General features: G+C 40.7%; 1 protein-coding gene across 7 annotated transcripts in view; it reads right to left on the reverse strand.

The window, feature by feature from the left end:
• Nucleotides 1-1,498: 1,498 nt before the first annotated feature.
• Nucleotides 1,499-13,094, reverse strand: part of Ankrd17 (ankyrin repeat domain 17) — a 148,533-nt gene continuing 136,937 nt past the window's right edge. For 2 of the 7 annotated variants that reach the window (XM_051170266.1, XM_051170265.1), the window contains exons 31-34: nucleotides 7,969-8,217; nucleotides 6,435-6,613; nucleotides 5,290-5,454; nucleotides 1,500-3,216 (exon numbers count right to left, since the gene is read on the reverse strand). In XM_051170266.1, the coding sequence (XP_051026223.1) occupies nucleotides 3,157-3,216; nucleotides 5,290-5,454; nucleotides 6,435-6,613; nucleotides 7,969-8,217 (653 nt within the window). In that variant the 3' untranslated portion in view covers nucleotides 1,500-3,156. Of the gene's footprint in view, nucleotides 3,217-5,289; nucleotides 5,455-6,434; nucleotides 6,614-7,968; nucleotides 8,218-13,094 lie in introns of all 7 variants that reach the window. The other 5 variants (XM_051170268.1, XM_051170269.1, XM_051170271.1 and 2 more) reach the window with 3 other exon arrangements.

Raw genomic sequence — 13,094 nt, forward strand, 5'->3', positions numbered from 1 at the left:
CCCCCCCAACACACACACAATTTTTTAAAGAGACAGCTAGGATGTTTTGAGGCCAGCCTTAGATAGCTACTGAGAGTTCCAGTCTAGTCTGAACAGCAAGATTTTTGTCTTAAAAAAAAAAAAAAAAAAAAAAAAAAAAAGAGGATATGGGCACAAAGCCTTATCAGCACCTAAGCAAGCAAGGGCTGGAAGACTGCCACAAGTGGGAGGCTAGCCTAGGTTACATAGCAAGTTCAAGGAATGCATAACAAAATAGATGGTCCTTGATGGTTCTAATCATTTTTCTACCTTATGATGGTCTGAAAGCAAGCAGTACCCATTCAGTAGAAACCCAGAGCTTAGTAAGCAGAGACAGAAAGACCCAGGAGTCAAGGCCAGTCTCAGCTACACAATTTATGCCTGGGATTACAAGTCACAGGTATGTCTGAGCGTTAACCAGCTCAACATACACTAAACAAGCATTTTACCGATGATCCAAATGCTCAACCTCAACATTTTTATTATAGGAAACTAAAACCCTACTTGAAATCTCAATATAGGTTATGTTGTCATTTAGAGTGCTCATTTTCCAAGTGATTTCTAAAATGTTTGAGGAAAATTTTAAGAAAAATTAAGAGGTAAATTGTTATGAGAAATTACTAAGAAATAACCCTTTGAACTCAGATTTAGGTGTATTTTTCTCTTGGGGGGTTGGAGTAGAAGTTGAGACAGGGTCTCACTATGTAACCCTGTCTGGTCTCGAACTTTATAGTCCAGACTGGCCTCAACATAAAGATCAACCTGGCCCTGCCTCTCAGGTACCAGTGGCACACCACATCTGGCATCTTTTTTATTATGTTTTTCAAGACAGGTTCTCTGTGTAATCTAGGCTATCCTAGAACTCACTCTGTAAATCAGGATAGCCTCGAACTCAAAGATCCGCCTGCCTCAGCCTCCAGAGTGCTGGCATTAAAGGTGCGCATCACTACGTCCAGCTGTTAAGTCATTTCTTAAAAAAGAGGCACACTATGTAATCTGCAAAGGTAATCCCATACTTAAAAAAAAAAGGGGGGGGGGGAGAACCTGCACAGTCTCAAAAACTTTTATTGTTCAAATAAAAATGTTCTGTACTACATCTGAAGTATGAAAAAGTATTTGAAAAGTGTTCCTAGTACAAACTTCTAGAACTTTTAGAACCTTCTGGAACTGTCCTTTATAAGCCTGATCTCTAAGTGTAGAGATACAGAATTCCAATCTATTTTTATGCTCCACATTTTAAAATCAAGAGAATGTTAAGTTTTTCGCCGTTCTTGGCTTTCTCGATCTTAAGAGATTCTGTGTGGTGAACGCTACCACTTAGGTGTGGCAGCACATGCTGAGTAGGGTCTGTTCTCCAACAGTTATCGCAGAAAAGAACTGTGGCAGTAGAGAAGACGGAGCCATGACGAATCTCAGTACTAAATGTTAACATCACATAGATTTTTTGTGTTAAATAAAGTGCTGGGGTCTAGATTTTGTTTTTAACTCATGGCTATATCTGCAGACTATTCTCCTCCTAATTTGGGGGTACTAATCATAGGTGGAAAACCAAATGTACATATTTAGCATCCAAACAGCTGGGCAGGGTTGAGAAACCGTCTTATACTCTTCACTCAGGTCACTAGAGGCATGAAATCATCTCATATACTTTGACAACCAAGGAATGTTATTATTAACCTTAGGTGGTGTATCTATGCTTAGTTCATGTTTTACAGTGTTAAGTTTGTTATCTAATTAAAAACCAAACTGACAGGATTTCTCACGTATGTATTGTTTTGTAATTCAACCATGTGAGCTATTATTCCATAGGAGACAGGGCAGGACACATTTTCTTCTTGTATACATTATTGTTTATTGTTTCAAGTGGATGGAATATTATAATTCCCACTGAGTAGTTTAGTGTGGCCCTGAATCACATATAAACAGGTTTAATGGAGACTTCAATTTATAATCCGTGTATTCATGTATTGACCATAAATTGTCCTAAAAACGATCCCAAACACTCCTTTTCGACTTGGCCCAGTTAGCTGTTCATCCTTTTCGTTGCTACCAACAAGTGCAGAGCAAGGAGCCTTTCAACCTAAGACATAGATGCTTGGAAGGGGAAAATTGTATGTTGACTCTCGCTGACCAGGAAGCCAATGTTTAAGAATCAGTATTATCCAATATAAAATATGCTGAAATTTTAAAAAATAAACAGTATATGCTGACTGAGAACTGTGGTGGCTTTTAAATTGCTCAAAAGTCTCAAGTTTTCTAGTTAGAAGAAACCATTGGTACCAATGAAGATGTTCCACGTCTGTGTAGCAGCCACTACGGTAAAAAGCTTTACAGGATGTTTTTCACTATTGAGCAAGAGAATCTTACTAGTAATAGTGGCAGAGATAGAGTCCAAACTGAAGAGATAGTGTGTATTAGTTCGAAAAGTGTGACAAATTTAATAAAGACATGGAAAAATCAGGTATTTTTTCTCTATGCCTTGCTACAAACAAACCCAAAAGGGAGCAAGATGGGTGTTTTAGAAGCTAACACAGGGAAACATCCACTGATAATGCCCATCATTTTACTTTATGCTTAAATTATACAAGTAGAAAAGTTATGCTTATTAATGGTTTAATGTATGAAGGAAACATCCAGATTTCTGAATATGAAGGTACATATCTCACATTAATTTAAGTCTACATAAAGTAGAGCTTCTATACTGACATACTGAAATTTACTTTCTGCTCAGCCTTTTCTGTTATGTAAACAATTGTACATTTATTTGCCATTCTAAAACCTCAGGATCAAGTTTACATAATTTTGCTAAATTTCCGTGTTTGCTCAGAAGCAGTTTACAGTACTAAAACCAACCAGCCAAAGAACAGCTTCAACAGAAAGTTATGTCCAAAGGAGAAGAGGGAAAAAAAGAAGAGAAAATGGTAAGAAAAAATGCTAACTAAGGTAAAAACGGATATTGATGGAGAATGGGCAGTCACAAATGTTCACAGAAAATAGGTCAGTTAGTAAGTTCTTCTGCAAAAAGCCTACACACTTCAGTCAAGCACATTGAATGATTTGGGAGCATAAAAATGTTTCTCGGCCACTTGTGATTTCCTCTGAATGAAAGGAATCTGCAGGCTAACAGGCTTATCCTCATCAGCCAAGCTGGTTCATGTGCACACTGTTCATGTGAGGTGCCCAGGGTCCGGTCCACACCTATAAACATAGAACATGTGTTTTAATAAATACAAGTTCAACAAGTTACTTAAAGCAATACTCTTAAAAAAAATAAACAAAGTATCTATGGACTAAGACAATTTAACCCCCTTCCATCTCCCAAGTACAGACAAGTTTGTTGACATATTTAATCACAATACATAAAGAAAAGGAGATACTTGGGAGTGCAAGGTTATCATAATCTGTATGGTTGAGCCTCAAGGACAGTTTGGGTTACCTGAGACTGATCTCATGTTAAAGAACCGAGAGAGGAGGACAAAAGGCTGGGCACTGGAGAGAGGGGCCAATGGCTAAGAGCACAGGGTACTCTTACAGAGGCCTTGGGTGTGGCCTCCAGGGCCTGCACTGAAGCTTCATATTGTCTCTTCTGGGCTCCAAAGGCACAAAGCATGCATGTGATATAGACATAGATGCAGGCATAACACCCATGCATACAAAGTCAAAGAAAAATCACTTTAAAAACTGCAACATATAGCCAGGTAAGGCAGCGCACACCTTTAATCCAGACAGAGGCAGGCAAATCACTGAGAGTTCAAGATCAGCCTAGTCTACAAAGTGAGTCCAGAACAGCCAAGGCTACACAGAGAAACCTTGACTGAAAAAACAAACAAACAAAAAAACCAACACACACACACACACACACACACACACACACACACAAGCAAAAACAACAACAACAAAAAAAAAAATCCCCTGCAACATAGTAGGAAATAAGTGAGAAAACAGTGATAGCACACCCCTGACAAGGGACTGGGTCTGGGGCCTTGAGAACAATAAGCATACGCCCTGTCACTAAACTTCACCTTCTAGTTCCCAAACCTCTTTACCTTGCTTTCCTTTTCTCTTTTTCCCTCCCAAGAGGTGATGCTCTGACAACAAAGACTGCTGTGAAAGGACAATTACTTAGCGATGCTGACCATACACTGAAGTACCTTCAGGTGAGTCAGCTATGGCTGCTTATGCCTATGATCCCAGCACCTGTGAGGCGGAAGCTGCTGTACTTGAAGTTCAGGATCAGCCTGGGCTATCTACTGAGTGCCACACCAGACATAGCAAGACGCAGGCCCCTTAATATAAATCTAAAATGAATCATTTCTCTGTTTTCAGTTTTGGTATGACACTGCTAAAAGATAAGAATGTACAGTTCTTTACACATTAGGAAACTGTAATGCTAGTATGAAGATCACTTTGCAACTTCCTTTTTTATTGTTTATGTGCATTGGTGTTTTGTTTGCATGTGTGTGTGAGGCTGTCTGATCTTAGAGTTACTGACAGTTACTGTCATGTGGGTGCTGGAATTTAACCTGTGTCATTTGGAAGAGCAGTTAGTACTCTTAACCCAAGAGCCATCTCTCCAGCTCCTAAAGATATATTTATTATTATGTATACAGTGATCTGCCTGCATGTACACCTGCAGGCCAGAAGAGGGCATCAGATCACATTATACATGGTTGTGAGTCACCATGTGGTTGCTGGGAATTGAACTCAGGACCTCTGGAAGAGCAGTCAGTGCTCTTAACCTCTGAGCCAACTCTCCAGCCCCTATTTTTTGTTTTTGAAACAGTGTCTTACTACGTAGCCCTAGATGGTCTGGAACTCTCTATGTAAACCAGGCTAACCCCTAACTGACAGAGATCCACCTGCTGAGTGCTGGGATTAAAAATGTCCAGCTATATAAATTAAATTCTTCTACATACCATCTGCTACAGAATAATCTACAAAATACCTATTAGCTTTAAAACACTGAGTACCATTTTACAAAGTTGTTTTTTTGTTTTTGGAGACAGGGATTTCTGTGAAACAGTCCCAGCTGTCCTGGACTCACTTGTAGATCGGGCTTGCATCAAACTCACACAGAGCTCTACCTGCCTGTGCCTCCCAAGAGCTGAGATTACAGACCACCACAGGAAGGTCTCCCATGCATTTCTGCTACAGTAAACCTGCTCTCCCGGCTGTATTCATTGTGCTTGACTGCTACCATGATTTACCTACATTCTATGTTTTGTATTCTGTAAACATGAAAGCGACTGCTTGCTGAATAATCAGCCTTACCGTTTGAGGACCATTATTTTCTGTGGAGCTTGAAACCATCTTTATCAGTGAATTCCAAGATGGGTCTGCAGCATGAGGGCCATTGAATATGGGTCCTCCAGCACCATCAGGGATAGGTGCTACTGGAGGTATCATTGCATTCCCATACACAGAAAAAGGCATGCCCTTAAAGAAACAGGGTGAGGAAACAGAGTTTAACACACAAGCCATTGTTTTCTTTTTCCTTTGCCTCCCACCTCTTATCAACAATCTTGCAAGGACTACTTGGAGAGAACTTGTCACAGAAAATGAAAAAGAGGCGCTTGTGAGGTGAGGGCAGCCCAGGTTCCAGAGTGAGTTTCAGGCCAACCAGGGATACATTCATACTCTGTCACAAAACAGAAACGAAACAAAAAACAATCAAACAAACAAAAGAGTCAAATGCCATGAGACTGATTTTAAAGCCTCAATTGACTGTATAAAAGTGTAAATTATTCACAGAACCTAGAAATTATTGATATGAGCTCATTCAGCAGAGTATAGCTGGACATGGTGGCCTAGGCCTTTCATTCCAGCACCCAGGAGGCAAAAGCAGATAGATCTCTGTGAGTTCAAGGTTTGTTAAGTCTCCAGAGTTCCAGACTACCCAGAGCTACATGCTGAGACCCCGTCTCACAAACAAAATAAAGGAAAATACAGGCAGGCACAGGCATGTGGGAGGTGGAACAGAAAACCAGAAGGTCATCCCTAGCTGTGGAGCTCTGAATGAGCTGGAGAGCAGGGTTTGCTGCTCTTGCAGAATACCTGAATTCAATTTTTAGCTCCTACTTTTGGTGGCCCATGATTTCTTCTAATTTCAGCACCAAGGAATCCAACAATGCCCTCTTTGGCCTCAGGGACATCTGCATTCATGTGTTCATACATACCCACATATACACATAAGTAAAAATAAAAATCTAAAAAAACAAAGAATTAATAAACAACACACCCCAACCAAAACAAACAAAACACTCCTAGAACAAAAGTCTCTTAAATGGCTAGAAAGATTTAACCAGTCTGACCTGTCAAGACCCGCTGGGTCGTCACAGAAGCTTATGCTCTTGGAAATAAGAGATGACCAGATAAGAAAAACATTCTGTAATAATGAAAATGCTCGTTTAAATTACCCCAACTTTAGGAAAGTCCATGTATCCTGCAGGAACATGCTGATGGAATGTACCAGAAGGAGTTACAATTCCTGTACTATCTCGCTCCATTGCTTGATGCTGTGAAAACACTCCTGGGTCAGACATTGGCCTGTGAATCATGGGATTTCCCATCCCAGGGTTACACCAGTCCACTTTGTCTGAGAGAAAAGAAAGTCAAAAACAAAACTTGGTAACATTCAAAATCAAGATACAGTTAAAAAAAAAAAAGCTTCATAATTTCTATTTTAACTTATACCAAACTCTGAATTCTTTCAAACTGATCTATTTTTGTATGACTTTGGCAGTATTCCCACACAGCTTAATGAACATTGTCAAAAAATTACATTGTTGGAAACACTGATACAGTAAATGTGTGGATTTGCTTTTCTCACAGTAAGTCTGTAGGAAAGAACTAGAAGACAATTGAGAAACTATGACTGTTTTTTGGTTTTAGGCACGGACATATCTTACAGATCCATAGTATTTCTGGACTTGTTACCTTAGAAATGACTATGACATAAACTCATTCTTGTTAAGTGAAGTGGGGGTGGGTGAGGGACACGATAGATAAGTAAATCTATCCTAACATGGTGCCTAAAGTTTAATGCTTGAAGCATTAGATAGATTAATTAGACAGCAAAGATTTCAGATGGAGAACTTGGAAGTTGTCATGAACGTTACTAACTCATGCAAAGATAAATAAAACACAAAAGAACTGTGGCAAGTATTCTGACAGTGCAACTGGATACATCGGTTATTTGAGAAGGGGCTATCTTGAGACATCTCAACTATGAGTGCTTTGATGGACAGTGAAGGATTCACATGAAACATCCCTTAAATAAAAATTCATTCATTTAATATAGCAACAGCAGCAACAATGATGCCGACAACAAAACACTATGAAGAAAAGAAAAGCTAAGAGAAAGCCAAAAGATCTTAAAGGAAACACAACATCTTAGTAGTGCAAACACCTGTAATCAAAGTGTTGGGAGGTGAAGGCAAAAGGACAAGAAAGTCAAGGCTAGCCTCAGCTACATTGTGAAATTCAACGCCAACCTGGTATACAGGAAACTTTCTCAAAAGACACAACTTCTTTATGTGCATTACATTATTTTCAGAGATGAGTCAGTGCAGCAGGAAGAACACATGAAATCGGGACTACAAGAAGCAGATTAGTCCAGCTGAAGAGACAGGTACATAGGTCCTTTAAAGGAAGGATGAGGGCTGGAGAGACAGCTCAGCAGTTAAGAGCACTGGCTGTTCTTCTGGAGGACTTGGGTTTGAATCCCAGCACCCACACGGCAGCTCACAACTGGCTGTATCTCCAGTTCCAAGGGGCCCTCCTCAGTCACCAGGCACACAAGTGTTGCAGACATACATGCATGAAAAATACTACACATAAAAGTTATTAAAAAAAAAAAAACTCAAAAAATTAATAGTAATTAATCTGAAATTAAAATATTATGGCTAAATGAGTAAACTTTATTTCTAGTAATATGACAGCATATCATACCTTGATTGCCACCAATCCCTTCAAAGGACCAGATGCCACTATGTCCTACTGATGTAGACAAATTACTCCCAATAACAGATGGTGCTGAAGTTCCAGTTTGCCTGATCCGTGCAGAACGCTCAGTCCCAATAGGGACTGGAACTTTCCTGTCCTGAGAGACATTGCTGGGCTTTTCGGACCCTAAAGGTACTGATGATGGGGCAGGAGACGGTGCACGAACTCCAGAGGATACGGACTGTGCAGGGGACTCTGGAAAAAGATATTTTGAAATAGAATATAGGTACTCTGCACAATATTTAATTTTATAAAACCAAATCTTAAAATTCTGAAGATATCTTAAAATATACATTTTTTGAGGAAAATTGAGATAAAAGAATACTTTTAATTACATTTTAATTCTCATACAAAGAAACTGCTTTCACACATATACACCATTGTACTTTATCTTTACTCTGTCACTGTCTTAGCCATCTTCCCCCTTGCAGGCAGCCTCTTTTTTCCGTTGAAATAGTTTTCTGCTTTAAGAACAATGCTTAGGCTGAGCATGATGATGCACATCTGTAATAACAGAGATCCAGAGGGTCAATCAAGACGACTGCAGGCAGGCGTGGTGGCTGCACCTCCCAGCACTCTGGAGACAGAGACAGGAGGTCTCTGTACACTGGCTACATAGCGAGTGAGTTCCAGGACACCAAAGGCTACACAGTGAGATCCTGTCTCAAACAAAACAAAAAAGAAGATGACTACAAGTTCATGGCCAGCCTAGGCTACATAATAAAGACTGTGTCTTTAAGAAGCGACATAGAGCCGGGTGTGGTGGCAAACACCTTTAATCCCAGCATTTGGGAGGCAGAGGCAGGTGGATCTCTGAGAATTCAAGATTAGCCTGGTGTATAAAATGAGTCGTGGATAGCCAGGGGCTCTGTTACACAGAGAAACCTGACTCGAAAAACCAATAATAATAATAATAATAATAATAATAATAATAATAATAATAATAATAATAAATAAGAAAACAACATAAATGTATGCACATTATGGCCTGGTTAAGAATAACAATTTAGTTCAATGATACAGCATTTACCTGGAATTCATGAGGCCCTTAGGCTCAATTCCCCCTTCAAGTTTTGTAAAAGACCAAGAACTTGGTATTACACTATAAAGACCTCAAGGCTACGAAGCGGCCAGCTCATTTAATAAAGTGTCAGCTTAACTGATATTAATTAAGTCAGTACTTGCTGTTACTGTAAAACCAAAGCATCTAAAAAGAACACTGTTTAAATTGGGTGCATGCCCACTTAGCCCAGGTTGGCATTGAGCACTCTATTAGCTAAGGATAATCTTGAACGCTGTTTTTGTGTATCTGAGGGTGGTATATGCACATGTTCCTGTGCGGGTATGCATGCCACAGGAGGATGGTAGCTATCCTGCTCTATTACTCTGCCTTTGAGCCAGGGTTTCTCGGGGAAGCTGGAGCTAGGCCAGCAGGCAGCAAGCCCTCGGCATTTCTTTCTTGGCTCTACCCATCACAGCTGTGGCGTTACAGGCAGGAATGCAGTCCTCCCTGCCTTGCTTCTTTCTTGGTTTTGGGATCTGAGGTGAAGTCCTTATGTTTACATAGAAAGTGTTCTTACCCAGCCAGCAAGCCAATGCTCTAGCCCTTGACCCTGAGCTTCAGACTCTTCTATTTCTGCCTCCTGCGTGCTGGGTGCCGAGACTATAGTTATCTGCCACCATACCTGGTTTATGCAATGCGGGAATCAAACCCAAGATCCTGTGTCTACCAGGCAAGCGCTTGATCAACTGAACTACATCCCCAGTTCCTCAATCTGTATTCTTCCCAAACAGCTGGTTTTTTTCTGTCGAGGTACTTTGTGTTGAAGGACTCTCCATAGGCTAGTATGTATGAATACTTAGTCCCCAATTAGTACAATATTTGGAAAAGATTTGAAAGTATGGTCTGGTTGAGGAAGATGTGTCACTGGGGATGGGCTTTGAGGTTTCATGACCCAACTACAGACCTTTAATCCCAGCACTCTGGAGGCAGAGATGGGAATATCTCTGTGAGTTTCAGGGCAGCCTGGTCTACATAGTGTTTTAGCGAAGCCAGGACTTTGTAGATAGAGTGCCTCCCCCCAAAAAAACAAAAATCAAAAAACAAAAACAACAACAACAACAACAAAAACCACGAAGAAAGATAAGGCACTCCCAGCTAGTCCATCACCTCCTGCCCCTGCCTGTGGAAGAGACTTGCACTCTCAGCTACTGCTCCAGCAAAATGCTCTCTGCCAAGATGCTTATGGACTTTCACCCTCTCTAAAGGCAAACTGTTTCTTTTATAAGTTGCCTAGGTCACAGTGTCTCTTCAGAGAAATAAAAAAGTAACCAAAACAAAAGAGTTGCTACCAGGAGACAGGTTATTGTTGTGAAGGCCTGGCCAAGGTCCGTTTGGGAAGAATATGTTAGACTTTGCATGAGGAAAGTGATTGGACACTTTAGGAAATGGTGAATAGGCCATCATCCTACCAGGGGTGTGGAAGGCTCTGCTGTTGAGCTATGCTGACTATGAAGGCCAGATTCAAAGGGTTTCAGAGGGGAACAATATTAGCACTGTTATTAGAAACTTTTCTTGTGATATTCTAATGAAGAATGCAGCTATTTTTTGCACTTGTAAGAATCTGCCTGAGACTAACTGAAAAGTTTTCGACCAATTTCACTGGCAGAAGAGATTTCAAGATAGCCTAATATTGACTTTGTCACTTGGTTATGGAATCACTCTTACACAACTCTACAATGAAAATGAGCAAGCTGGGCAAAAATAAATATAAAATGTTCAGCTTGAGGGAAAAAAAGGAAACCAAGAAATTTAATGTTGGGCCAAGGCTTGTCCTGAAAGAGACTAGGAAAGAGGTTTTATAATGAATGGAATAAAAAGAGTGGTATCCTCAGGGCAAGAACTCACCCAGCTAAGCTTCCAACTTGTAAAAGACAATGCAAAAGGAATGAAAGGAAGCTATGCAGCACAGGAAGGCAACAGATGCAAATAATTCAAGGAGGGGGCCAGATTCCATGCCAAGCAAGCAGTTGAGTTTGATGGCATACGCATGTGGTTCCTAAGGACACAGGAGTAAAGGGTGGTGGACACGTCTTCCATGGTTAAGGAAAACCATAAATGCAGGTATGTGGGCAGGGAGTGTAACCAGCTCAAAAGAGAAGTGTGCAGCAGTCAGCAAGGCTAGGAGGGCAGAGCCTTCTGAGCTCCTGGACAACAAACCAGAGTTACAGAATTTCTGTCATTGTATGTAATTTGCTTTTCGATTTTATAAGGGCTGTAATTGGACATTGCCTTTAGTCTCAGAAGAGTCCTTGGACTTTTAAATAGTTTTGAGACTGAAATACTATGGGGATTTTGAAGTTGTACTAAGCGCATTTTGATTTGATACGGCCACAAGTCTATGTGGGCCAGGAAGGGAACTAGTGGTTGGGTAAGAATGGCCCCCACAGACTCACATGTTTGAATACTTGTCCCCACTTGTCAAAACTGTTTGAGAAGGATTAAGAAGTGTGGCCTTGCTGGAGGAGGTGTGACACTGGTGGAGGGCAGAACTTTAAAAAGTCCAAGCCATTCCCATTTAGGGCAGCCTCTCATCTCGCATGATCGTGGACAGGGCTGTGAGCTGCCTTGGACTCACTTTATAGATCATGCTGTGTGTGCCTGCCTGCTGCCATGCTCCTCACCATGGTGGTCATGAATTCTAACCCTCTGCAAATGTGGGTCCCCAGTAGTTCTTTCTTTTATAAGTTTCCATGGTCATGTGGCCTTCACAGCAACGGAAAAGTAACTACGATAGTTACAATGCAAAAGCAAAGGAATCCGTGTGTCTAATAACATCTGTGAAGTCTAGCTTAGGGGGAAAATCAGTTGGCAAAAAGACACTAGGTTGCTACAGAACTTTACCTAATACTAAGTGGAAGCAATTCCTCATCTCATATCCTCTTGGTACTCCACAGCACATAGATATTGACCATGTAATCTTAAGATATGGGAGGAGGAGGGTGTGTGCACTGAAGAGTTGCCTCACAACCTAATGTTTATTTGGCTCTGTATTTTGATACAGGTTCTCGCAAGTCTTCAACAGTCACTCCCTGCGCCTCAGCTTTGAAAGCCTAAAAATCAGAGATATATACTACACCTAGCACAATCTGTGATCCTTAACATTGTTAATTTGAGTATTTCCATTAGAAATTCATGTTTGTTTGTTTGTTTTTCAAGACAGGGTTTCTCTGTGTAGCCTTGGCTGTCTTGGACTCACCCTATAGATCAGGGTGGCCTCGAACTCACAGGTCCTCCTGCCTCTGCCTCCTGAGTGCTGGGATTAAAGGTGTGCACCATGCCCAGCTAAAATTCAAATTTTTTTTTTACTTGTTACTATTTAAAATAAATAGATAGATAGATAGATAGATAGATAGCAGGGTGGCATCAAAGGCAGCACACACCTTCAATCCCAGCACTGGCTAACTTGGTCCACAGAGAGAACTCCAAGACAGCCAGGGATAAACAGAGAACAAACAAAAAGCCAGGCAGTAGTAGTACTTGGGATGCAGAGCCAGGCAAATCTGAGTTTGAGGCCAGCCTGGTCTCTAGAGAGTGAGATCCAGAATAGCCAGAGCTATACAGAGAAACTCTATCTTGAAAAACAAACAAATGAATAAGTGAAAAGCACATTTGATAAAAAAAATAAATAAATAAAATAAAAACTGAAATATTAGACACATAATTTTTGCCTTGAACTCACAAATCCACCTGCCTCTACCTCCCAAGTGCTGGGATTATAGGCGTGTGCCACTACCCCTGGCTTAGGCACATAATTTAAGCAAGGTAAGAGGGTGCCTGGTGCCTGTAAATGCATCGATGAAGAAGGTTAACACAGGAGAATTTATGTTTGAGGTATGTTGGGACCATCAACAACTTAGTGACAACCTGTATCAAAATGAAAAAAGTAAAAGGTCTGAGAGAGGGCTCAGTGATTAGAACACTGGCTGCATTTCAGGAGGACTTAGGTCTAATTCCCAGCACATACATATAGCTTATAACTACCAGTGACTCTAGTCCTATGGGATGTGAC

Source organism: Acomys russatus, chromosome 28 (genome assembly GCF_903995435.1).
Source record: "Acomys russatus chromosome 28, mAcoRus1.1, whole genome shotgun sequence".
NCBI classification, from domain to species: Eukaryota; Metazoa; Chordata; class Mammalia; order Rodentia; family Muridae; genus Acomys; species Acomys russatus.